Source organism: Callithrix jacchus, chromosome 9, assembly GCF_049354715.1.
Source record: "Callithrix jacchus isolate 240 chromosome 9, calJac240_pri, whole genome shotgun sequence".
Taxonomy (NCBI): domain Eukaryota; kingdom Metazoa; phylum Chordata; class Mammalia; order Primates; family Cebidae; genus Callithrix; species Callithrix jacchus.
In genome coordinates, this window is record NC_133510.1 from 106871579 (window position 1) to 106895533 (window position 23955).

General features: G+C 40.9%; 2 protein-coding genes across 9 annotated transcripts; one reads left to right on the forward strand and one right to left on the reverse strand.

Moving 5' to 3' along the window:
• Positions 1 to 1544: 1544 nt before the first annotated feature.
• Positions 1545 to 5584, reverse strand: LOC100397534 (small ribosomal subunit protein eS4, X isoform). Of its 8 annotated transcripts, XM_078337153.1 has the most exons (4): positions 5191 to 5310; positions 4670 to 4742; positions 4359 to 4394; positions 1545 to 2420 (listed from the first exon to the last, which is right to left on the reverse strand). In XM_078337153.1, exon 4 carries the CDS (start codon positions 2416 to 2418, stop codon positions 1627 to 1629), a length of 792 nt encoding a protein of 263 aa, XP_078193279.1. In that variant the 5' UTR covers positions 2419 to 2420; positions 4359 to 4394; positions 4670 to 4742; positions 5191 to 5310; the 3' UTR covers positions 1545 to 1626. The 8 variants fall into 8 exon arrangements, with proteins under 8 accessions (XP_078193279.1, XP_078193281.1, XP_078193277.1 ...); XM_078337155.1 differs by lacking the exon at positions 4670 to 4742; XM_078337151.1 differs by lacking the exon at positions 4359 to 4394.
• Positions 5585 to 6214: 630 nt separating this feature from the next.
• On the forward strand, positions 6215 to 23607 carry HSP90B1 (heat shock protein 90 beta family member 1). The gene is made up of 18 exons (XM_002752917.6): positions 6215 to 6369; positions 7328 to 7430; positions 8055 to 8196; positions 9042 to 9158; positions 10111 to 10442; positions 13406 to 13517; positions 14047 to 14166; positions 15200 to 15316; positions 17183 to 17320; positions 17403 to 17480; positions 17602 to 17667; positions 18335 to 18604; positions 18873 to 19118; positions 19553 to 19689; positions 22323 to 22401; positions 22491 to 22646; positions 23012 to 23134; positions 23312 to 23607. Exons 1-18 carry the CDS (start codon positions 6321 to 6323, stop codon positions 23339 to 23341), a joined length of 2415 nt encoding a protein of 804 aa, XP_002752963.1. The 5' UTR covers positions 6215 to 6320; the 3' UTR covers positions 23342 to 23607.
• The last annotated feature ends 348 nt before the right edge of the window (positions 23608 to 23955 follow it).

Sequence of the window (23955 nt, forward strand, 5' to 3'; positions counted from 1 at the left end):
GGTATGATAAGTAGCCTCCAAACGGGCCCCAGTGATCTCTGGCTGCTGGTATTTACAGCCTCGTATAACCTCATTGAGTAGGGTTGTTTCAGAAATGAGGGTGTGCAATTTCTAAGGTTGGTTATGAGTCACTGTGCCTCCTGCTCTGTTCTCTGTCTTGGATCACACACTCCAGGGGAGGCCAGCTGCCATGCTGTGAGCACACTTAAGCAGCCCTACGGAGAGGTCCATGTGGTGAGGAACTGAGGCCCCAGCCAACAGCCATGTGAAGGAGCCATTATTGAAGCAGATCCTCCAGCTCCACTTGAGACCTCAAATGATTTCAGCTGTGCCCAACATCTTGACCACAAGCTCATGAGAGATTCGGAGCCACAACTACCCAGTTAGGTGATGATTCCTGACCTACAGATACTGTGTGAGAGAATAAATGTTTATTGTTTTCAGCTGCTAAATTTAGGGGTAGTTATGCAACAATAGATAATGTAAGGGGTATGGGACCTGACCCAAGTTCTTCATCTGTTTTATGTTCCTCAATATTTTAGTTTTCTTCATGTTGGAACTGTCTTTCTCAAGTTTATTTCTAAGTATTTTATAGTTCTTTTCTCTAATATGAGTGACACTTTTTAAAATTCTTACTTTGTGTTTTTTGCAAGATTAGAGCAAAACTATTGATTCTTATGTATTTATCGTATAGCCAATAATTTACCAGATTCTCATATTATTTTACATTTTTTTTTTTTTTGAGAGGGAGTCTTGTTCTGTCACCAGGCTGGAGTACAGTGGCGCGAATTCGGCTTACTGCAACCTCCACTTCTGGGGTTCAAGAGATTCTCCTGCCTCAGCCTCCAGAGTAGCTGGGACTACAGGCACGTGCCACCACATCCAGCTAATTTTTATATTTTTAGCAGAGATGGGGTTTCACCATGTTGGCCAGATGGTCTTGATCTCTTGACCTTGTGATCCACCCACCTTGGCCTCCCAAAGTGCTGGGATTACAGGTGTGAGCCACTGCACCTGGCCCTCTATACTTTTTTTTAAGGGGTCGATCGGGAAGTGGCTCAACTCAAGGTAGATCACCCGCCCACTTCCAAGATCCAACTATAAGCTTTTTAACAGCAGCAACTTAAATATATGCTATTAGAGCTGGAATTAATCATTTTGTACTTAAGACAGAAAAAAACACTACTGTCTCCTAGATTTCTGGGAGATGCAACTGTCATCAGTAAGAACAAATTTCAAAATAAAAGACTCCACCTTTTCTAAAATTTATGCCAATTACTTGATTTCCTTGTTGTTAAATCTCCTAAACAGTGTAGGACAATACTGACAGTAGCAGGCATCTCTGTCTGGTTCCTCATTCTTAGTGATATGGTTTTTAGTGTTTTGATGTTTAGAATGATAGTTGCTGTTAGTTTTCTTTAATTGAGGTATACGTAACAAAATTCACCCTTTTAAAGTATACAGTTTGATGAGTTTTAACAACTACTGATATCAAGATCAAGAGCATTTCCATCACCCCAAAAAGTTCCCTGGTACTCCTTTGCAGTCCTTTTATATCTTTTTTTTTTTCATGCCATATGATTTTTAATTATGCATAAACATCTAATGTATCACCCAGGGACCATTTCACCCACTGCTCTGTTTGGCAGCCAGTCTTTTGTCTCTCTCTTCAGCAATGGTGAGACGGATACCCTTTCCTCGGGGAAGAGAAATCCATGGTTTGTTGCCCTTGCCAATAACAAAAATATTGGAAAGTCGAGTGGCAAAGCTGTTGCCATTGGCATCTTTCACATGAACCACATCGAAAGATCCAGGGTGCCTCTCTCTGTTGGTAATCACACCAATTCTTCCCAGGTTAGCACCCCCAGTCACCATACACAGGTTACCAGTGTCAAACTTGATGAAATCAGTAATCTTGCCAGTCTCCAAATCAATCTGAATGGTATCATTCACCTTGATGAGGGGATCAGGGTAGCGGATGGTGCGAGCATCATGAGTCACCAGATGAGGGATTCCTTTTGTGCCCACAAAGATTTTTCGTACTTTGCACAATTTGTACTTGGCCTCCTCAGGTGTAATACGATGTACAGCAAAGCGACCCTTGGTGTCATAGATCAGACGGAAATTCTCTCCCGTCTTGTCAATGCTGATGACATCCATGAAACCAGCAGGGTAGGTTATATCAGTTCGGACTTTGCCATCAATCTTAATGTACCGCTGCATGCAAATCTTCTTTACTTCATCTCCTATCAAGGCATACTTAAGTCTGTTCCTTAGGAAAATGATGAGGGGGAGACACTCTCTCAACTTGTGAGGACCGGTGGATGGACGAGGAGCAAACACACCGGTCAATTTATCCAGCATCCAGTGCTTTGGAGCTGCCACCCGCTTCAGATGCTTCTTGGGACCACGAGCCATGGCTGCGTTAGGCAAGGAAAGAGCACTTTTATATCTTTACTTCAGTTTAAGTAAGATACTTGCACTTATGATGTAACTCTATTGTTAATGCTTGCACAAGGCTGGGCACAGGGGCTCACGTTTGTAATCCCAGAACTTTGGGAGGCCGAGGCAGGCTTGAGCCCAGAAGTCCGAGACCAGCCTGGACAACATAGGGAGACCCCACCTTTACAAAAGAAAAAAGCCTCAAAGTTGTTCACAATGAACTCAAAGTACTTTTTTTTTTTTTTTGAGATGGCCTCTCTGTTACCCAGGCTGGAGTGCAATGGTATAATCTTGGCTCACCACAACCTCCACCTCCAGAGTTCAAGAGATTCTCCTGCCTCAGCCTCCTGTGTAGCTGGGTTTACAGGCATGCACCACCATATCCGGCTAACTTTTGTATTTTTTAAGTAGAGATGGGGTTTCACCATGTTGGCCAGGCTGGTCTCGAACTCCTGACATCGAGCAATCCATCTGCCTTGGCCTCCAAGGTGCTGGGATTACAAGCATGAGCCACCACACCTGGCCTACGAAAAAACTTTTTTAATTAGCCAGGTGTTGGTGGTACCTGCAGTCCCACCAGCTACTTGAGAGGCTGAGATGGGAGGACTGCTTGAGCTCAGAAGGTTGGGCCTGCAGTAAGCCATGATCCGGCCGCTGCATTATAGCTTGGGTAATAGAGCAAGACCCTGTCTCAAAAACTATACATTTTTAAAATTTAAATTTAAAAATTAAAACACATATTTGTACAAGTTCTATATCAACAGAAACCATATCTATATTGCTCACCTCTGTATTTCTAGCACATACTGCAATTCCTGACACACACCAGGCCCTCAACATTTGTTGAATTAATGAGTTAATGAATGAACAAACCAATCGACCAACCAACCAATTCACCTTGGAGGTTGGCTCTATTCCTTACTGTTCCCTGATGCCAGCTGCTTTCTTGCCTTAGTCTCCCGAGTCTGCATTCCCCTGACTCCCCACTGCTGGACTCCACCTGCCTACTAGGAAAGCTATCCACTGCCCTTAACTGTACTCCTTTACATATTAGTTTTATCTTCCAAGTTAACTACAAAGTGGGGTGCTATCTAGTGGAACTACCTATGCTCAAGGAGAAGCTTAACAACAACAGCAGTAGCTGTTTCCATCAATACAAAGAAAAAAGCTAAAACTAGGAAGCAAGGGAATCCGATAAAAAGGCAGGAAGCTTAATAACCATCTGGAGTGTTCATTCTGGAGGAGCTAGGCCAAGAGGGGGACTTGGGATCAGTAACGGGTGAAATGTCAGAAGAGGTGAAAAGACCACAGCCAGAAACAATAAAGCTGGGAATTAAGTAAGCAGCCTATTCTCTTTACAGGGTGCTCAACTGGGAAGCCAATCTTTTTTTTATTTTTCATTTTTTAAGATGGAGTTTCTCTCTTGTTGCCCAGGCTGGAGTGCAGTGGCTCCATCTCGGCTCACAGCAACCTCCACCTCCTGGGTTCAAGTGATTCTCTAGCCTCAGCCTCCCAGGCAGCTGGGATTACAGGTGCCTAATTTTTGTGTTTTTTAGTAGAGAGGGAGTTTCACCATGTTAGCCAGGCTGGTCTTGAACCCCTAACCTCAGGTGATCCACCGGCCTCGGCCTCCCAAAGTGTTGGGATTACAGGCATGAGCCACGGCGTCCAGCCCAGAGACCCAATCTTTAAGGGACAGAGCTGAGTCAGACAATGGCCTGCCATCTTCTGCCAGCCTACCTACCGTCTTGTGCTCTGCCTGCCTCAGGAATTCCCACCATCATCTGCAGAAACGTCTACCCCCAAGCAGTGACTCTATTTTGAAGGACATGTCACATTCTCAGTTCCCTCCAGGTGCAGCACCAACTCCCCACCACTCACTAGTTAAGGTGGCATTTGCAGTTTCATTTGCTTACTTATTCAGAATTGGAGGAAAACGTGAAGAAGTTGAGCTGTGAAATGCCAAAAAAGTGAAGAAACTCATTTTTCTCTAAAAACAGAAAATAAATGAGCTAAAATATACAAAAATGCAACTGAAATCTCTGAATGTAATTCACACTCTAGTATGCGCTTTTTAAAAAAAGATGCAAGCACAGAAGCACACATAAAACATTCTTTGTAAGCTACTCTTTGCTTACTAGTAACAAATGTTAGATAAATTTGGCAGATGTAAATAAGGCACCACCACAACACGTGAGTGCCAACCACAGAACCAAGATCCGCATACCTAAATACGGAAAGTTGTAAGACTATGACAGACTGTCACTAAACAGCTTGTCTTCAGGAATTCCGATGATTATCTGAAAAGATATTAAAAGTTCAATTTCGTTGGAGAAAGCAATAAGGAAGGGGGGTGTCTATATCAGAGACGGGTGCGGGTACTTGTGGAGGTAATCTACAGAGTAGCTTATAGGGACGTAGAAAGTATTTCCAAAGGCACAAGTTTAGCATGAGGGACTTCCCTCACAGGAAAGACACCTGGTGTTTTATATGTCCTTCTGAACGCGGACAGGGTATTTCTATGAAGTTACAAAGCTGCAATCCCGTTCTCATGTGCAGCACCACAGGTTTTGCTTTCAAATATCTGCAGGTGCATCCTCCTGAACTCGTTAAACGAAGGGTTTTCCTTTTCTGTGCTAGGCTCGCTTCTCCACCCTGCTCTCCACAGCAGGGGTTCTAAGACCGTCATATCACCGCAGCCTTTGTGTTTTACCGGAGAGTTGAAAGCCTCAGAGCTGCTCGCGATACCTCTAGTGTAGTCGGGAAGGTCCCCACCACGCACTTCTGTAAACCAGATCAGGGAGGCCTGGGGATTCTGGCCGCAGAAAGGAGCAGAGGAGGTAACGGCTCGGGCGGCCAGAGTAACGCACTTGTAGGCGGATTCGGAAACGCGAGCTCTAGAGTCGGAGGGATTCGGAGGGACTCGGAGGGACTCGGAGCGATCTCCCCGGAACGGGGCGGCCTTGGCCTAGGCGTGGCGGCTTTCCAAGCGCGCTTCTAAAAGCTCCTGGAATAGCCACAGATCTCTACTGTAATCAGAACGAGATGTAAAATCTAAGACGCAGGATAGGGCTCCGGCGGCAACATTTTGGGAGAAAATGAAGAGTGCCAAACTACGCAGCTGGTCCAGAAACTAAAGACTACGATTCCCAGCATTCAATGCAGTGTACCCCCCGAGGATGTTGCATGCCGGGAGCTGTAGTTTCTAACCGCCTCCATCCGAAAGCGTTCTAGGGATTTTCAACCTCTCTCGTGTGTTTCTCCTTTCTGAGAAGCGCCGCTACACGAAAAAGCTGGCCGCGAAAGTCTTGCTGGAATCACTCCCAACGTAACCCCAGTCGTAGTTGGGAAAGGGTGAAGAACGCGTTGCCACGACTACCGTTTCCCCGGTCACGGAATAAACGCTCTCTAGGATCCGGAAGTAGTTCCGCCGCGACCTCTCGAAAAGGATGGACGTATTCTGTGCCTACGTTCATTGGACGGTCTCCCTTAGAGGCCAAGGCCTCCCAGGCAAAGGGGCGGTCCTTCGTGTGAGGGGCCCGCGGAACCATTTGATTGGAGAAGAGCTGCAAACCCTGACCAATCGGAAGGAGCCACGCTTTGGGCAGCGGTCACCGCACCTGGACAGCTGCGATTGGTGGACTTCCGTCCCCCCCACGAGTCCCCATTGGGTGCCGTGACTGCGTGGTGCGGCGCGATTGGTAGGTTCGTGTGTCCCAACCCCCGCCCGCGAGAAGTGGGGGTGAAAAGCGGCCCGACCTGCTTGGGGTGTAGTGGGCGGACCGCACGGCCGGAGGTGTGAGGATCTAGCTCCAGGGTTGGGGGGTGGAGGCGGCTCCTGCTATCGGAAGGGACTTGAGACTCACCGGCCGCACGCCATGAGGGCCCTGTGGGTGCTGGGCCTTTGCTGCGTCCTGCTGACCTTCGGTGAGTGATTCTAGAGGAGCAGACGCCCCCCCCTCCACACGCGCGGCCGCTTCTCGAAGGTTCTGGGGGCATTGAACCTGGGAGGAGGGAGATCTCAGGGCCTGCGGTGGGCCAAGGGACGTCGCCTTTCCTCGAAAGAGGACTAGGGGATTACGTTTATTCTCTTCCTTTGGAATTAAGAAAAGAGAATAGAATTATCTAAGTTCCCTGCAGGTCTAATAGTATCTCGCCCAGAGGTCTCAGCGACCGCGGGGAGGGGCCTCATTGGGGCTCGGGCTCCCGCGGGAGCTGTGCGAGTCCCCCCCACCCAGAAGGACTCTTTTGGCTACCGCAACCTTCGGGCACCCAGCTTTCCCGACCCCGAATTCCCCAGACTCCGATTCCTCGCAAGCGCTTGTCCTTTCTTAGATGTCGGCGTTGGGAGCGTGAGGCCTGGGGCCAGCGGAATGGCAGTGTCAGCGTGTTTGATTCGGTTTTGGTGGAGCTCGGTTCTTCACAATATTCTACCCCTTCTCATGCCTCTGGGCTCAATTTCAGTTCCTTTCGCCAGAGGTTGCATAAATCCTATTTGTATTCTGACCTGTGATAACGAAGGCCGAAGTTTTGGCTTGGACAGTTGGGAGGCCTTGGCTCGGCCTGCGAGCAACACGTGTGGGTGTAAAAGAGGCCCGGCATCAGTCTGCTTAACGTTATTTATAAAGGATCGGAGACACGCTGTTTAGAAGTGGTGGCTGCCTCCGTATTTCAGAATCTACGGGGCACCTCGGCATCTGAACTTATAAATAGGTGTGCTGTCTTGGCTTTACCTTGGGTGTTTAAGCCAAGGAATGTGCACTCTTTCATCCCTACCTCCCTTATTTACCAACTGAATTTTGCAACCCCTACCCTTCCCTATTTGATCATCCTCCTTGGAGAAGTGCAATGTTGAAGAGTTTTCCCGTATTAAATCTTTCTTCAGGGTCGGTCAGAGCTGATGATGAAGTTGATGTGGATGGTACAGTAGAAGCGGATCTGGGTAAAAGTAGAGAAGGCTCGAGGACGGATGATGAAGTAGTACAGAGGTTTGTGTTCATTTGAACTTACCTACACAGATAAGCCCTGTGAACCTTGTGAGTTATGGTCACTTCTGATGTATCTCTTCTCCAAAAGTCCAAATAAAGTCTGACACCCTTGTATTTAATACCCGGTGAGTTATTTGCATACATACCTCCTAACTTGTACCTGGGAGTGATTAAACTGAGTGAATTCCTTTGAAAACTATATTGCAGAATACTAGCACCATAAACTTTGTAAGACTAGAAAAGACTTTCAGTTGGATTTGTATTCATTAACTGTGTACACCTCGTAAGTTTAAAAATGGGGTTTCTGTCAGTTGAACAGTATTTTTAAATTTGGCCTCTTGGGACTTAATGACAGTTTTGAAGTCCTCACTGTGGAAGATAAATGAGTATGAAAAGTTGGGATTTATTTTTCTGACAATTTTAAGAACCCAGTATTTCCAATGCAATATTAAAAGGTAGCCTACTGCTGTGCTAACATAATGAGATGGTATATCAGTAATATTTTATAAAGGTTTCCATTTTAACTCCCAAGACAATATTCAGAGGCCACTGTGCTCTCATTATAGTTTCTCTAGTTTTGAAGGGAGCTAAGCCATGTTGTATTTGCTTATCTGATTTCCTTAGAGAGGAAGAAGCTATTCAGTTGGATGGATTAAATGCATCACAAATAAGAGAACTTAGAGAGAAATCGGAAAAGTTTGCCTTCCAAGCTGAAGTTAACAGAATGATGAAACTGATCATCAATTCATTGTATAAAAATAAAGAGGTAAGCAACATGTGGTTAGAGTATTTTGTCTCTGTATGTTGGCATACTTGTTTACTTAAATTTGCATAATTTACTGTGAAAGTAATGTAGTATCCAAGTAAGTAGTAACAACCTTTAAATACTTAATAAGTCCAAGAATTGCTGGTAGATATCTGGGGAGAAAGAGGGTGTCAGGCATGTACTTTTTTCTTTACCTCCAAATAGGTTCATGGCCTGATAATAGTTGTGAGTCTAGGCCAGGCGTGGTGGCTCAGGCCTGTAATCCCAACACTTTGGGAGGCTGAGGTGGGCTTATCACGAGATCAGGAGATAGAGAACAACCTGGCTAACACGGTGAAACTCTGTCTCTACTAAAATAATTAGCCAGGCATGGTAGTGCACGCCTGTAGTCCCAGCTATTCAGGAGGCTGAGGCAGAAGAATCGCTTGAACCCGGGAGGCGGAGGTTGCAGTGAGCTGAGATCACGCCACTGCACTCCAGCCTGGGTGACAGAGCGAGGCTCTGTCTTAAAAATAGAAAAAAAAAAGTTGTGAATCTAAGAGCAGTCACATAAACTAAACTTCTTGCATTGCATACCTGAAGATCACTGTTAGGTGAGTAGTGTTACTACCCTTACCAGTTAATGTATCCCTTATAGTTGCCACAGTTCTTTGTGTAAAGAGCTAGGCTTTATTTATTTATTTTTTAATCAAAAGAATAATGCCACTCCTATACCATAAAGTCTTAATCCTTAAAGAGTGCTTTTATAAGGTACAGAGAAGAAATAAAATGGGTTTGGCATAAAATTGAATGTCTTAATGCATATTGAGGATAATCTAAGTGTACTACCTCTGGCTTCCGTTTAGATTTTCCTAAGAGAACTGATTTCAAATGCTTCCGACGCTTTAGATAAAATAAGGCTAATATCACTGACTGATGAAAATGCTCTTTCTGGAAATGAGGAACTAACAGTCAAAATTAAGGTAAGTATAAGGCAGGTTTTCTTTCTTTTAAAGGAAAAGGAATTCTTAGAGAATCCATGTTAGTCAAGACAGGCTAGATTATATTGCAGTGACAAAAATCTCCCAAGGTTCAGTGGCTTGAGAGTCAGCAAACTATGGTCACATCTGACTTGACTTGTCTTTATAAGCAGTTTTATTGGAATGCAGCCATGCCCATTTGCTTATGATCTGTGACTGCTTCTGTGCTTCAACAGCAGAGTTGAGTTGTAGCAGAGAACATAAGTCTCCCAAAGCCTAAAATATTTGCTATGTGGCCCTTTACAGAAAAAATTTGCCAGCCCCTGGCTTAAATCACCCATCACAGGCTGCCCGTGGCCTTTGCTGTGCCTCATCCTCACGCAGCCATCTGGAGTGTAGCCGGTTGCCACGGTGTAGAGCAAACGTAGAGGGTCTCATACTATTATAGTTAATGGCTCATCCTGAAAGCAGAGCTCTCCTTTACAACTCATTGGCCAGAACTAGTCACATGGCCTTAGCCATTCTTAAATTTAGGAGAAAGTAAAATCCTTCTAAATTCCTGGAAGGCAGAGAGCCAGAGTGAAAAACATTAATGATCCATACAGATTTCAAATAGAGGAATCATTCAAGTTTTGTTTTCTATTGAAGAAATGGGCAAAACATAAAATTATATTTTTCTTGAATTGTTTTCCTTCAAAGGTAACTTGATTTAGGTCAGTCTCTAACCTTTGACTTTTAGGCCAGTCTGCCCATTAATATTAATACTTTCTCAAATACATAAATTACTTTAAGATGTACACTTTCAGAAAAGGCCATAAAAAACTGTAGAAGAAAATATCTCAGTTTAGTTTTCTGTATTAGAATCGATGGGACCCAAAGCTGGTTAGTTCCTCAATATTTGCTTGGCATAATATAAATATTAAATACAACTATCTGGTTCTTGTCTTGCTTTTAGTGTGATAAGGAGAAGAACCTGCTGCATGTCACAGATACTGGTGTAGGAATGACCAGAGAAGAGCTGGTTAAAAACCTTGGTACCATAGCCAAATCTGGGACAAGCGAGTTTTTAAACAAAATGACTGAAGCACAGGAAGATGGTCAGTCAACTTCTGAATTGATTGGCCAGTTTGGTGTCGGTTTCTATTCTGCCTTCCTTGTAGCAGATAAGGTTATAGTCACATCAAAACACAACAACGATACCCAGCACATCTGGGAGTCCGACTCCAATGAATTTTCTGTAATTGCTGACCCAAGAGGAAACACTCTAGGACGGGGAACGACAATTACGTGAGTATGACTGATTCCTAATAAGAATTAATAGTCATGCTGAGGATCTTGACTCTCCAGTTCCACTCTCTGAGCAAATGACTTACTCTGGGCTTTAATTTTTTTGCCTATGAAATAAGGAAACAGAACTGTTATCACTTAAGAAATATTTGAGGACCTACAAAGGGCCAGGCACAAAGGTTTGTGATTGCTATTGTATATAGAGAGTATAAAGTAGAAAATACCTACAGAGAAGGTGTGGCTTGGTCAGTTTCCCAGGATGGAAGAGTAGTTTGTCTGTGGAGCATCCTGAATAAAGGCATGGAGGCACAGCATGCTCACTAGATGAACAGAGTTCTCCTCAGTGACAGTTTCAGATAGAACAAGATGAACTTTTTAAGATTCTCAAGGTGGTGTGGAGGAGGCAAGGATTAGACAAGGAGAGATTCTTTGGAGGAACCATTGAAAATATTCAAGATGAGTGGTAGCAACCAGGGCTGGGCTGGCTTGTAGAGATAAAGGGCTTGAAGTTCATGAAAGTTGTAAAAGCTCTAGAATAAAACTAAGATTCCTTTTAAACCAATAACTGTTGTTTGTATAGATGAGAACAGAGCCAGTGCCCTACACTAGCTCTCGTTGCTTGTAGCACTGTGACATAGACAGGGCAGCTTTTTGCCTTTTTAAAATTTTACCATCTTGGAGATAAGGATTCCTTATTTCAGAGATAGTTGGCTTGCCAACTCCTGCTGAGTAACAGAAGGTGCTTATAGCTTCCTTTTTTCTTTTTTCTTAATTCAATTTTAAATTTTCTTAACATTAAGGAAAAGAAGCACATACTTATCAACGTGACCAACTTTCTTCATCCTAGAAAGTACCTTTCCTGTTTTTACTGCAACATATGTTCTTTTAATGAAGACTAATTAGATGACTGCCTTTTAGTGCTTTTGTAACTTGTGTTCCCAGTTTACCTTTCCCTGCCTTCTTACTAACATTGATATCTCCAGGTCTCATTTGGAGGCATCACTAAGAGTTATGCCCCAGTGCCCTCTCTTTTAAAGCACTGTGCTAGCTGTTAGAGAAGCATAGGTAAATCATTCCTAAAGAAAGAAAGTGATGTCCCAAGAGGTGTTAATGTCAGGTTGCTAAGAAATAGGTGAAATTATCTGGATGTAAGTTCCAGGAAGGCAAACATTTTATTGGAAACTCCATTCCCAGAGCCTAACACTTAATTGGCAGCTATTTGTGTGGATGAGTGAGGTTAAACAGGACACTTACATGCAGGTAAGATGCAACCTATCCAGTACCTAGTTTCCATAACCATGCATATCTTTTTAAAAATTTCCTTTGCCCACTTCTTAAATGTTGATATGCATTTTCTCCAATCAGCCCTTTTCTCATTGTCCATATGATCCTTATGTAGTCTTACATACTGCCACGGCCTCAGGTTCCATCTCTAGTTCTCAGTTATATTCTTAGCCTAGATCAGGAGTCAGCAAACTTTTTCTTAAAAGAGCCAGCTAGTAAATATTTTTAGCTTGTGAGCTCTATGGTCTGTCACATGTCCCATCTCTGTTTAGCTTAAAAGCAGCCATAGGCCATACATAAAGGTATGTTCCAGCCAGGTGTGGTGGCTCATGCCACTAATCTCAACACATTGGGAGGCTGAGGTAGGAGGATCACTTGAACCCAGGAGTTTGAGGTCAGACTGGGCAGCAAAGTGGGATCCCATCTCTACAAAAAAAAAAAAAAAAGATACAAAAATTAGCTGGGCATGGTGGTACATTCCTGTAGTCCCAGCTACTCAGGAGGCTGAGGTAGGAGGATTGCTTGAGTCTGGGAGGTCAAAGCTGCAGTGAGCCATGACCACGCCACTGTACATGATCACAGCTGGGTGACAGAGTGAGACCCACTTCCCCCTCCCCACCAAAAAAAGATGTGTCTCAGTAAAATTTCCAGTGAGTGCCAGCTATACAGTTATAGTTTGCCAGCCCCTTGTCTAGGTCTCACTGCTGGGCTCCGTGTTGATGTGTTTAAGTGCCTTTTAAATGCTTCTACATAAGATAATCTACCTAGCAGCTTCTACTTGGATCCAAAACTGAACTCTTAATCCCCAAATCACTAGAACATGTGCCCTGAGACCAGCAGCCTAGTCACTCACGAGGCTTTGTCATCATATCATGGCTACTTATTGACCAGGTACCACTAAACTACTGAGCCTTTTGAGACAGGGAGGGAACCACAGATAGGCCATTTCCCCATACTTAATTGGATACACAAATATCAAGCTTTGGGCTACCTATTGTGCTCAAGAGTAGGTTTTAGGCTGAGCACAGTGGCTCATGCTTGTAATCCCTACACTGCCCGGTAGAAATTTATGTAATAGTGGAAATGTTCTATATGTGCACTTCCTAGTTTGGCGACCACCAGCCACATGTGACTGTTGAGTACTTGGAATGTAGCAATGTGACTGGAACTGAACTGTATATTTTATTTAAATAAGTCATATGTGCCCAGTGGCTACCATTTTGGATAGTGGAGATATAAATAATCCAGATTAATTTTCTAGCTTTTTTAAGGAAAATGTTTTCATTAATTAGGAGTAGTTATCTACAATAATCGTTAGGTTTCTAGAATAACAGTAAAAGCTATGAGAGTGCATGATTCCATTTTTTTCCAGAATTTTTCAGCGCTTTATCACCTTGACAAATGGAAAAAACCAATCTATTCAGAAGGTTGGGAATATTTTCATTTTCTATGGTTATTCTCCACTTGGGGTAATGTAGAGGAGATTCTTCTCTTTACTGAATCTCTATATGTGTTAACATTTTAGCTCACAAACCCTTATTGGTGATGGAGAGTTAACATGAATAATTAGGACATCTTCGATTACACAGAACTGCTGGCTATTACCATGGTATTTAGGTGAATTTATAATCTCATATCCTAAATGTTAGATGTCACTAAACTTCGAATTTTTCTTTCAGCCTTGTCTTAAAAGAAGAAGCATCTGATTACCTTGAATTGGATACAATTAAAAATCTCGTGAAAAAATATTCACAGTTCATAAACTTTCCTATTTATGTATGGAGCAGCAAGGTAAATCTATATTGATTAAAAACTTATATGTATTACCTTGGCACGTATTTAAATATTTAACACTAAAAGAATGAAAGCAGGCTGGGCACGGTGGCTCACGCCTGTAATCTCAGCACTTTGAAAGGCCAAGGCACATGGATCACCTGAGGTGTCAGGAGTTTGAGACCAGCCTGGCCAACATGGCAAAACCTCTACTAAAACTACAAAAAAATTAGCTGGGTGTGGTGGCACATGCCTATAGTCCCAGCTACTTGGGAGGCTGAGGCAGGAGAACACTTAAACCCGGGAGATAGAGGTTGCAGTGAGCTGAGATTGCCCCACTGCATTCCAGCCTGGGCAACAAAGCAAGACTCTGTCTCAGGAAAAAAAAAAAAAAAAAGAATGAAGGCAAAGTGTGGTATATTAGTTGAGGATACATACTCTCAGGGTTTTCTTACGAAGACCTATTTTTTGTAATGTTATGTCATATTCTGTAGACAGGATTGTTAAAAAAATGAGTTTAACCATAATTCTCCTTTTATTTCAACAGACTGAAACTGTTGAGGAGCCCATGGAGGAAGAAGAGGCAGCAAAAGAAGAGAAAGAAGAATCTGATGATGAAGCTGCAGTAGAGGAAGAAGAAGAAGAAAAGAAACCAAAGACTAAAAAGGTAAGTCTGCTTCATCTCTCTGCGTAAGATACTATTTAACATGTAGGGCAGAACCAGGAAAACCCAAGTATGCGCTGGCTGTTTTGAGGTCAGCTTCAGTTCTTAAGGTTCTACTTGCTCCAGGTGCTAAGTCCATGGAGCCAGCTTTTAAAATAAGGCCTTTGTTTGTATGTTGAGTACATTGTCTGGTAGAAAGTTTTAAATGTCAAACCCAGGTCGTTTTTATGAAGAGTTTTCTGACTTTTATATATTGCCTAGGATTGGTGGCTTATATGTTTGGAATTTTTAAATATTAAAAAGCTTTCTGAGTCCTCTTTTGTCCTTTTATGATGTAGGGATTAACTATAAAAATAGTTCTCTGGTTTGCTTAGGTAGCAGAGTAAGAAGTATTGGTTGTGGTGGTTGAGAAATATTTTTCTAAAATGTTGGATTTTTTTAAGTCACGAAATAGGAATATGTAATATGTATTTCCTTCTAATCTCAAGACAACTATTTTCAAGAAGTACTTTTGCTAATTAAAAATAACAAAACATACTTGGTTTTTCATCAGTTAACAATTGTCTTTTTGAATTAAATATTGAGAAAAATACTTTGCTTTTCATGGAGGTGGCAGAAACCTTACTAGATAACAGGTATCTTTTGGTGCCTTTTTTTTCTTTAATCTGGAGACAGAGTCTCTGCCACAAAGTCTGGAGTGCAGTGGCACAATTATAGCTCCCTTCAACCTTGAACTCCTAGGTTTAAGCAGTCCTCTTGCCTCAGCCTCCCAAGTAGCTAGGACTACAGGCACACACCAACATTTTTAAAAATTTTTTTGTAGAGATGGAGGTTTTGCTATGTTTCCTGGACTGGTCTTGAACTCCTGGGCCCAAGCAGCCCCCTGACCTCCCAAAGTGCTAGAATTGCAGGTGTGAGCCACCACACCAGGCCTCTGGTTCCGTATATATTCTTTTGAAATCTGAAGCCATGGTTACTGCTAGGAAAACCTTGATAAGTGCTAAGAGAGACTAATCAAATACCATAATAACTTCAGGTTGAAAAAACTGTGTGGGACTGGGAACTTATGAATGATATCAAACCAATATGGCAGAGACCATCAAAAGAAGTAGAAGAAGATGAATACAAAGCTTTCTACAAATCATTTTCAAAGGTAAATATTTATAATTCCCTAGCTTCTGGTTATTAATGAGTAGACAAAGTATCATCCTGTTAGTTGTAATTGCATATGGTATGTGACCATGAATATGAGATGGTTCATTCCTATTTTTTCCCAGAGAGAAAATTCAAAAAAAAGACCTTTAGGCCAACTATAATATATCTATTTCTGGCATATTGACCTAATCATAATTAAAATCACATTTAAATTTTATATGAAGCTTTGAGATTGGCATCTCAACAGAGAATTTAAGAGTAAATTTGTTTCCAGAACACACCATTTTTACTTAAATTGAATTATTACGCTCATCACTACTTCAAAATTGCAGCAGTTATTAAATTTAGTCCTAGCTCATAGTTAATATAATAGTGAAACATTACAAAATCAAGAATGTTTGAAACAGTTTTGTGGCTGTTTAAACAGAATTGGTTTCCTTTTTATTCCTGTGTATTTTGTAATATGTGATTTAAAAAAAAATTATTTTGAGAAGGCATCTGTAGGCTTCACCAGCTTGCCAAGGATTTTGTGTGACAAAAAAAGATTAAGAACCACCTACATAGGTAGATGTGTGATTTCCACCACAAAACCCGTAAAACATGAAATCATGTTAAGTGGCTTTAAAGAGCTTGCTTATGACATCAAACACTTACTGTGAGATGCTTCGCCTGTTTCCCTACCTATTTTTTTTTTCTTTTACTGATCCCTTCTTGAAACTATTAAAAATGCAAAACTAGCATTAAGGTTGTTTCAAGTCAGTGTTTCCCCAGCAGCATTTGGTATGAGTAATAGAATGTGCTAGTGGACTTACCCATAGCTAAATAAAACTTCATATTTTGTGTCTGTATTTGTTGTTTTCTCTATGCCATATCCTTTAAATTTTAACTCTTAAAACACTGTTGGTTCTTCCTTCACTTTTATTTCCATAAACTCTAAAGTTTTAGTGTCTATCAACTAATTTTATATTAAGGCAGCTGTATCAGAAATACAATTAATGTGGCCGAGCGCGGTGGCTCAAGCCTGTAATCCCAGCACTTTGGGAGGCCAAGGCGGGCAGATCACGAGGTCAAGAGATCGAGACCATCCTGGCCGACATGGTGAAACCCCATCTTTTTAAAAAAAGAAATACAATTAATGTGAGCCACACATATGATTTTAAATTTTTTAGAAGCCATACAAAAAAAGGGAAACATGAAATGTTGTTAATAATGTAATTTATTTAGCCCAGCATATGCCAAATAGTATTATTTCAACATATAATCAATATAAAAACTAATGAGACGTTTCACATCCTTTTAAAAATTTTGTACTATGCTGTCAAAATGTATTTTACACTTAACAGCACATCGGTATTTGAACTACCTACATTTCAAGTGTTTAACAGCCATATGTGTGGTACAGTAATAGATAATGCAAATCAAGAGAATTTATGATTTTGCTTTACAGGTATTTGCATACATCTTTGTGGCCACTGCTAGAGCTAAGTTCCATGGAAGAAACATGTTCTTGAGTACACTGAAGTGTTGTATATAATTTTGTCATTTAGGCAGGGTCATGGTTTTCCTATTCACTTCTCTCACACATAGGAAACATAAACTCATCCATCCTTCTGCAAGTTTAGGAAATAATATTATTGACAGTCTCATTATCAAAACAACCATGGCTAGTGAATTAGAATTGCAGTCCTACTCATTTCTTCACTCTACCCTTTTCTTTCTCTTCTTTTTTTGCGGGCGGGGGGGCGGTAAGGGAAATTTTTTGTTAATTGCTAAACTGAATGTGTACCACATAGTACATTTTTTAGTTCTTAACGCTGCTTTTCTCCTGTGTCATTTGAATGACTAAGATGCCAATTTTCCACAGGAAAGTGATGACCCCATGGCTTATATTCACTTTACTGCTGAAGGGGAAGTTACCTTCAAATCAATTTTATTTGTACCCACATCTGCTCCACGTGGTCTATTTGACGAATATGGATCTAAAAAGAGCGATTACATTAAGGTGAGTTTTTAAGTCGTATAAACTGCGTTTAAAATTTGAAAGTCTAATTTTTAGAAAGTGACCTTTTTTTTGGTCTCTTTAGCTCTATGTGCGCCGTGTGTTCATCACAGACGACTTCCATGATATGATGCCTAAGTACCTTAATTTTGTCAAGGGTGTGGTAAGTATCAGAAGTTTGGGAGAAGGGGTCATTGTTGTGGGAGTCTGGGAGTGTGGTTTGTTTGGCTTTGCTTTCTTCCAATGGTTTTATTGCTCACTGAACTTTGTTATGCCATCTGAAGGTGGACTCAGATGATCTCCCCTTGAATGTTTCCCGTGAGACTCTTCAGCAACATAAACTGCTTAAGGTAAGTCTCTAGGAAGAAACTGTCCTCTTTGCTGTTTGATTGGGGTTCAGAGGGCAGGCTCCATTTTTAGAGTAACCAGATTTTGGGTCTAGTCCATGAATCTTCAAATGAACTTCTTTCATTCCAGGCTTATCAGGTCCTAAGAATCTGATGATTTTTCTCCCAACATTTAACAATGAAGTTTCAAACATCTAGAAAAAACTAAAGAATTGTATAGTGAACATCCATATAGACCCACTGACTGGTCCACAATTAACATTTTATCATACAGACTTTATCACGTAGCCACCTTTTTTATTAAGCCTTTCATTAAACCTTTCCCCTCTAATACTTCCATAATTTAAAAACTCTTTACTTCTTTATCTTTAGTTTTTGAATTTAAAAGTGTGTGAAAGTAACATATTTGTTCACTTCATTTAGATCCTAGAGAGTATCAGTGAGCCCTAGGGTTAGAATATAAACATTAAAGCAGTCTTATGGCTATTTGCACAGACAGCTGAATTTCAGCCCAGTCTGAATGAATAGGAGTGCTTCACCATTACCTGCCCCTCAATAAATGGCAATGATGATACCATCTTTGTAGCTTTCACACTCCTCCCTGGGTACCTTACATTCTCAAAAGTTTGAGATTAACTTCTCTAATCAGTTATTCTTTCATTGTGTTTAGGTGATTAGGAAGAAGCTTGTTCGTAAAACTCTGGACATGATAAAGAAGATTGCTGATGAGAAATACAATGATACTTTTTGGAAAGAATTTGGTACCAACATCAAGCTTGGTGTGATTGAAGACCACTCAAATCGAACACGTCTTGCTAAACTTCTTAGGTTCCAATCTTCTCATCATCCAACTGACATTACTAGCCTAGACCAGTATGTGGAAAGAATGAAAGAAAAACAAGACAAAATCTACTTCATGGCTGGGTCCAGCAGAAAAGAGGTGAGATGAACTCCAAGGGTTGTCAGCCATTCTGGAAGGTAGCTGGGGATTTACAGCCAACTCTTGACGGGGAGGAAAGGAAAACTTAAATTGTGTAACTTGAGTAGTTATAAGGCCTGGTCAGTCACTGACGTGAAGGTCATTTACATTCTCTGAGCCTACTTCACCTGTAGAATGGGGTTTTTACTAATGTATAAACATAGCAGCTGCTAAGATAAACAATACACCAAGGCCAGCCCTGGAAAACATTGACTTCTCAATTTTGTAGGCTGAATCTTCTCCATTTGTTGAGCGACTTCTGAAAAAGGGCTATGAAGTTATTTACCTCACAGAACCTGTGGATGAATACTGCATTCAGGCTCTTCCTGAATTTGATGGGAAGAGGTTCCAGAATGTTGCCAAGGAAGGAGTGAAATTTGATGAAAGTGAGAAAACTAAGGAGAGTCGCGAAGCAGTTGAGAAAGAATTTGAGCCTCTGCTCAATTGGATGAAAGATAAAGCCCTTAAGGACAAGGTATTGTGGAAATTACAAATTGTGAAAATATTGGTATCTGCATTTAAGAGAAAGATATTTTGTCAACAAATTAAGCTGCAGCTGGTTACTTTGTAACCATTAGAATGGTCAAATTTTAGTTTAATTAATGTAATTAAATTACTGGGAGAACACTTAAAACTTGTGACAATAGTTTAATATTGCTTTGTTAATAACTTTTTATAGATTAAATTTTATATGTTTTTGAAAGCTGGTGTTTAGTTCCTTCTGACTAAAAAAATTATATTATCAAATAAGTGTCTTCTACAAATTCTCCTAAACCTTAAGGAAAGCAGTTTTTTATGACCTGCTTCTATGTTTACAATCTTAAATGATAAAGCCTTAGAAAGTTGAATTTGCTGAATTACCTTACCTGTTGATGTTAATTTATATGTGACTCGATTTATTTTCCTAAGATTGAAAAGGCTGTGGTGTCGCAGCGCCTGACAGAATCTCCGTGTGCTTTGGTGGCCAGCCAGTACGGATGGTCTGGCAACATGGAAAGAATCATGAAAGCACAAGCGTACCAGACGGGCAAGGACATCTCTACAAAGTAAGCATCCTTGGGAAAGTCCCTGCCAGGGTGTTGGCTCTTACCCATTCTTCCTTTTGGAGATAATACCAGCTTCAATACAAAAAGTAAAATTGTCTTAAATGTCTACCCCTGTCTACTAGAAGGAAGACAACAAATTTACAACGTGATTTCTCCTACATTCGATTGAGAAAGAAAAGGTCTTTGACTCATGACTTTATCATATTTATTGTATTTGATATATAAATGGGGATTTTTCTTAAATCTGTTATGCATACTGTTTCTTTTTTTCTTTTTTGAGACAGAGTCTCACTGTCACTAGGCTGGAGTGTAACGGTGCAATCTCGGCTCACTGCAACCTTCACCTTTCCGGTTCAAGCAATTCTCCTGCCTTGGCCTCCCAAGTAGCTGGGACTACAGGCACGCGCCACCATGCTCAGCTAGTTTTTGTATTTTTAGTAGAGACGGGATTTCACTATGTTGGCCAGGATGGTTTCAATCTCTTGACCTTGTAATCTGCCCACCTGGGCCTCCCAAATGCAGGGATTCATGCACCACCGTGCCCAGCTGATACTGTCTTTACTTTTGCATTGGATTATATGCTTAGCCTCATATCTGAATTTATTTTACATTTTCAAATGTAATAGTTGCACAGGAGGTTAATGACCTTTCTCAATTAAGTTCATTTCAAATCATGCCCTCCACACCCCCAAGCATTAAATTATAGGTACCCAGACAGAATGTCTCTTGAATAGTACACGACCTGTGAATTAACAGTATTTCAACTCAAGGGCCTATACCTGGAGGTTTAATAAGTCTTTGGTAGCTTTTATTTTCAAGAAATATAGTACTTTATGTTTATGTTTTAATGTCACAGAAATGACCTTGAAAATGACTTCTTCCCTGCTTTTACTCTCTTTGACCTGGGTGTGTTTCTGATATGCTATCTAGTAATCATCCTTTTTTCCCTAAGGCCTAGTTTAAGGATTCTTTTTAAAGCCTTTTCTCACAAACGTAGTTTCCATTGTTGTCATAATTCCAAAATTCATATAAGTCTTAGGTCTTGACCATAAATTTCATGTCCACCTATGAATTTCAGGAAATGATTAATTAACAGGAAGTTACTTTTCATTCAACAAATACAAACGCTTACTATGTCAGTAGATATAACTCTTGTCTTTTGTAACTTCAGACTAGTAAAAATGACAGATCAAAGCCAGGCATGGTGACTCACTCCTGTTGTCCCCACTACTCAGGAGGCTGAGGCAAGAGGATCAGTTGATCCCAGGAGTTCAATACTGTAGTATGCTGTAATGGCCCTGCACTTTAGCTCTAGCTTGGGTAACATAGCCAGACCCCGTCTCTTTAAAAAAAAAAAAAGACAAATCAAGTCATAATCCAGGCTCTACATAGATAATGGGTATGACAGGATAGGGATAGATGTGGTTCCTCTGTGTCCTCAGAGCTTTAAACTAGAGAAGAGATAATAATCACAATGAGCAGTAAAATGCTGAGGATTTTGAAGGTATATTCAAAATGCATTTGGAACTGAGTTCGGATAAAAAGTTAATTTTTCTTGGAATCATATTGGTGAAGGCATCATAGAGAAGGTATTATTGGAGCAGCACCCAGAGACTACATAGATATTTCTGAACTCTGGGAGGCAGAGCTGCAATTATGGCAGTAAGAATAAACTAAGAGGGAACAAACAGGACATTAAGTCAGTTCATCTGTTCAGGTGTTCTCTTAGGTACCTTGGACTCATCAATAAATAATTCCTTTCATTTCATTTTTCATCTAACCATGTCCACTTGCCCCCTGCCTGCCTCCCCATTAAAAGGGAGCAATACAGGCTGGGCATATGGCTCACATGTATAATCCCAACACTTGGGGAGGCTGAGGTGAGAGGATCACTTGAGGCCAAGAGTTCAAGACCAGCCTGTGCAACATAATGATACCCTGTCTCCACAAAAACTAAGAAAACAATGCAGCCATCCCTTTTTGTATCCTGGGGTATTGGTTCCAGGATATCCATGGATACCAAAATCCACGCATAGTCAAGTCTCTTATAAAGTCGTGTTGTATTTGCATATAACCTAGGCACATCGTCTCATATACTTTAAATAATCTGAAGATTAACACCTAATGCAATGTAAGTGCTATATAAATAGCTATTACACTGTGTTGGGCTTTTTATTTTTTGTTTTGTCCTTTCTAATATTTTTAATCCAAGGTTGGTTAACTCTGCAGATGAAGTGGACTGGAAAAGTACAGCCGTCCCTAGGTGTTCAAGGGGGATTGGTTCTAGGACCCCTGCCAAAATCCACACACATATTCTAGTCCCCAGTCTACCCTGTGGAACCCAAGTATATGAAGAGTTGGAGTTCTGTATGTGTGGATTTCACATCCCAAGAATACAGTATTTTCTATCCGAGTTTGGTTGTTGAGTCTGCTACAGGAGGGTGGGCTGTATTTATTGGGGGAAAATTAGCATATAAGTGGACCCTCAAAGTTCAAACCTGTGGTGTTGTGTCAATAATACATTTTTATTTTTTTACCAAAAGTTGTTCTCTGTATTTATGAAAGAATAAGGGGAATGTATGAACCCTAAAATTGGATATGTTTTGTTAATGTTCATTTTTATCTCTTAACAGTTACTATGCAAGTCAGAAGAAAACATTTGAAATTAACCCCAGACACCCACTGATCAGAGACATGCTTCGACGAATTAAGGTAGTGTTACAGGAGTCCTCTTGCTTATCTTTTAATTTAAATACTTTGTATCTTTTAATATTAATCTGGTGTATCTTCTTGCATCTCAGGAAGATGAAGATGATAAAACAGTTTTGGATCTTGCTGTGGTTTTATTTGAAACAGCAACACTTCGGTCAGGATATCTTTTACCAGACACTAAAGCATATGGAGATAGAATAGAAAGAATGCTTCGCCTCAGTTTGAACATTGACCCTGATGCAAAGGTTTGTATCCCCAACCTTTCCACAGAGGCTGGCTGGCTTTCTTTGTTTCTGCTCTTTCAGAATAGGCTTCTCATGATTGAGGGATGTAGCTTTGAGACATTTGCCTAATTTCTACCTTTTGAAATAATTGTATTGAATGTTTGAATCCCTCTAGTCTTGGGCACTGCATTAGAAACTAAGTCCTTCTATGTCCTCTTTCCTTTTTGCCTGCCTCCCTTCATTAGCTTGACTATTCATTCTAGTTAGAGGATTTACTCTCTGGTTCTGAATAAATCGAAGTGACATTAATTATGATTTTAGACATCGAAATGAGCAAAGTGGCAATAAATCCACAGCATTAATGGGCCCATAAATGTTGTGTTTAGGTGGAAGAAGAACCCGAAGAAGAACCTGAAGAGACAACAGAGGACACAACAGAAGACACAGAGCAAGATGAAGACGAAGAAGTGGATGCAGGAACAGATGAAGAAGAACAAGAAACAGCAAAGGTATAGCAAATCAAGAATGTGACTTGCATTTTCAGTTCTTACAAAGTTAGGACTGTGTAACTTATAGAAGTCAGACTGTGGGCATTTAAATCGTTTCTTTCATGCATGAACCTTCTGTGAGCTAGGGGTTTTTTTTCTGCTTTTAATATCTTCCGGGTTTTTGTTTTTTTAAAACAGGAATCTACAGTTGAAAAAGATGAATTGTAAATTACACTCTCACCGTTTGGATCCTGTATGGAAAGGGACTTTGAAATTGAAGTCATTTCTTTTGGGAGAGACTTGTTTTGGATACCCCCCACCAGTCCCTTTCTCCCCTGCACTGTAAAATGTGGGATTATGGGTCACAGGAAGAAGTGGGTTTTTTAGTTGAATTTTTTTTAACATTCCTCATGAATGTAAATTTGTACTATTTAACTGACTGTTCTTGATGTAAAATCTTGTCATGTGTATAAAAATAAAAAAGATCCCAAATACCCAGTGTCTTGACTGCCTTGCACAGAACTGCCTAATACTTGGCTGAAATTTTTTTTTTTAATCATGTGTCTTTGGTTCTTTTTGTTAGAAAAGTGACTCAGGCTTATGAAGATTTTTTTTTTTTTTTTTTTGAGAGACAGAGTGACATAGTCCACCACTCCTGGCTAATTTTTGTATTTTTAGTAGGGATGGGGTTTCACCATCTTGGCCAGGCTGGTCTTGAACTCCTGACCTCCACCCCCCTCAGCCTTCCAAAAGATTTTTTTAAAAAAACAAAGGTTGAGCCAGCCATGGTGGCACAGACCTGTGGTTCTAGCTCTTGAGGAAGCTGAGGCAGGAAGATTATT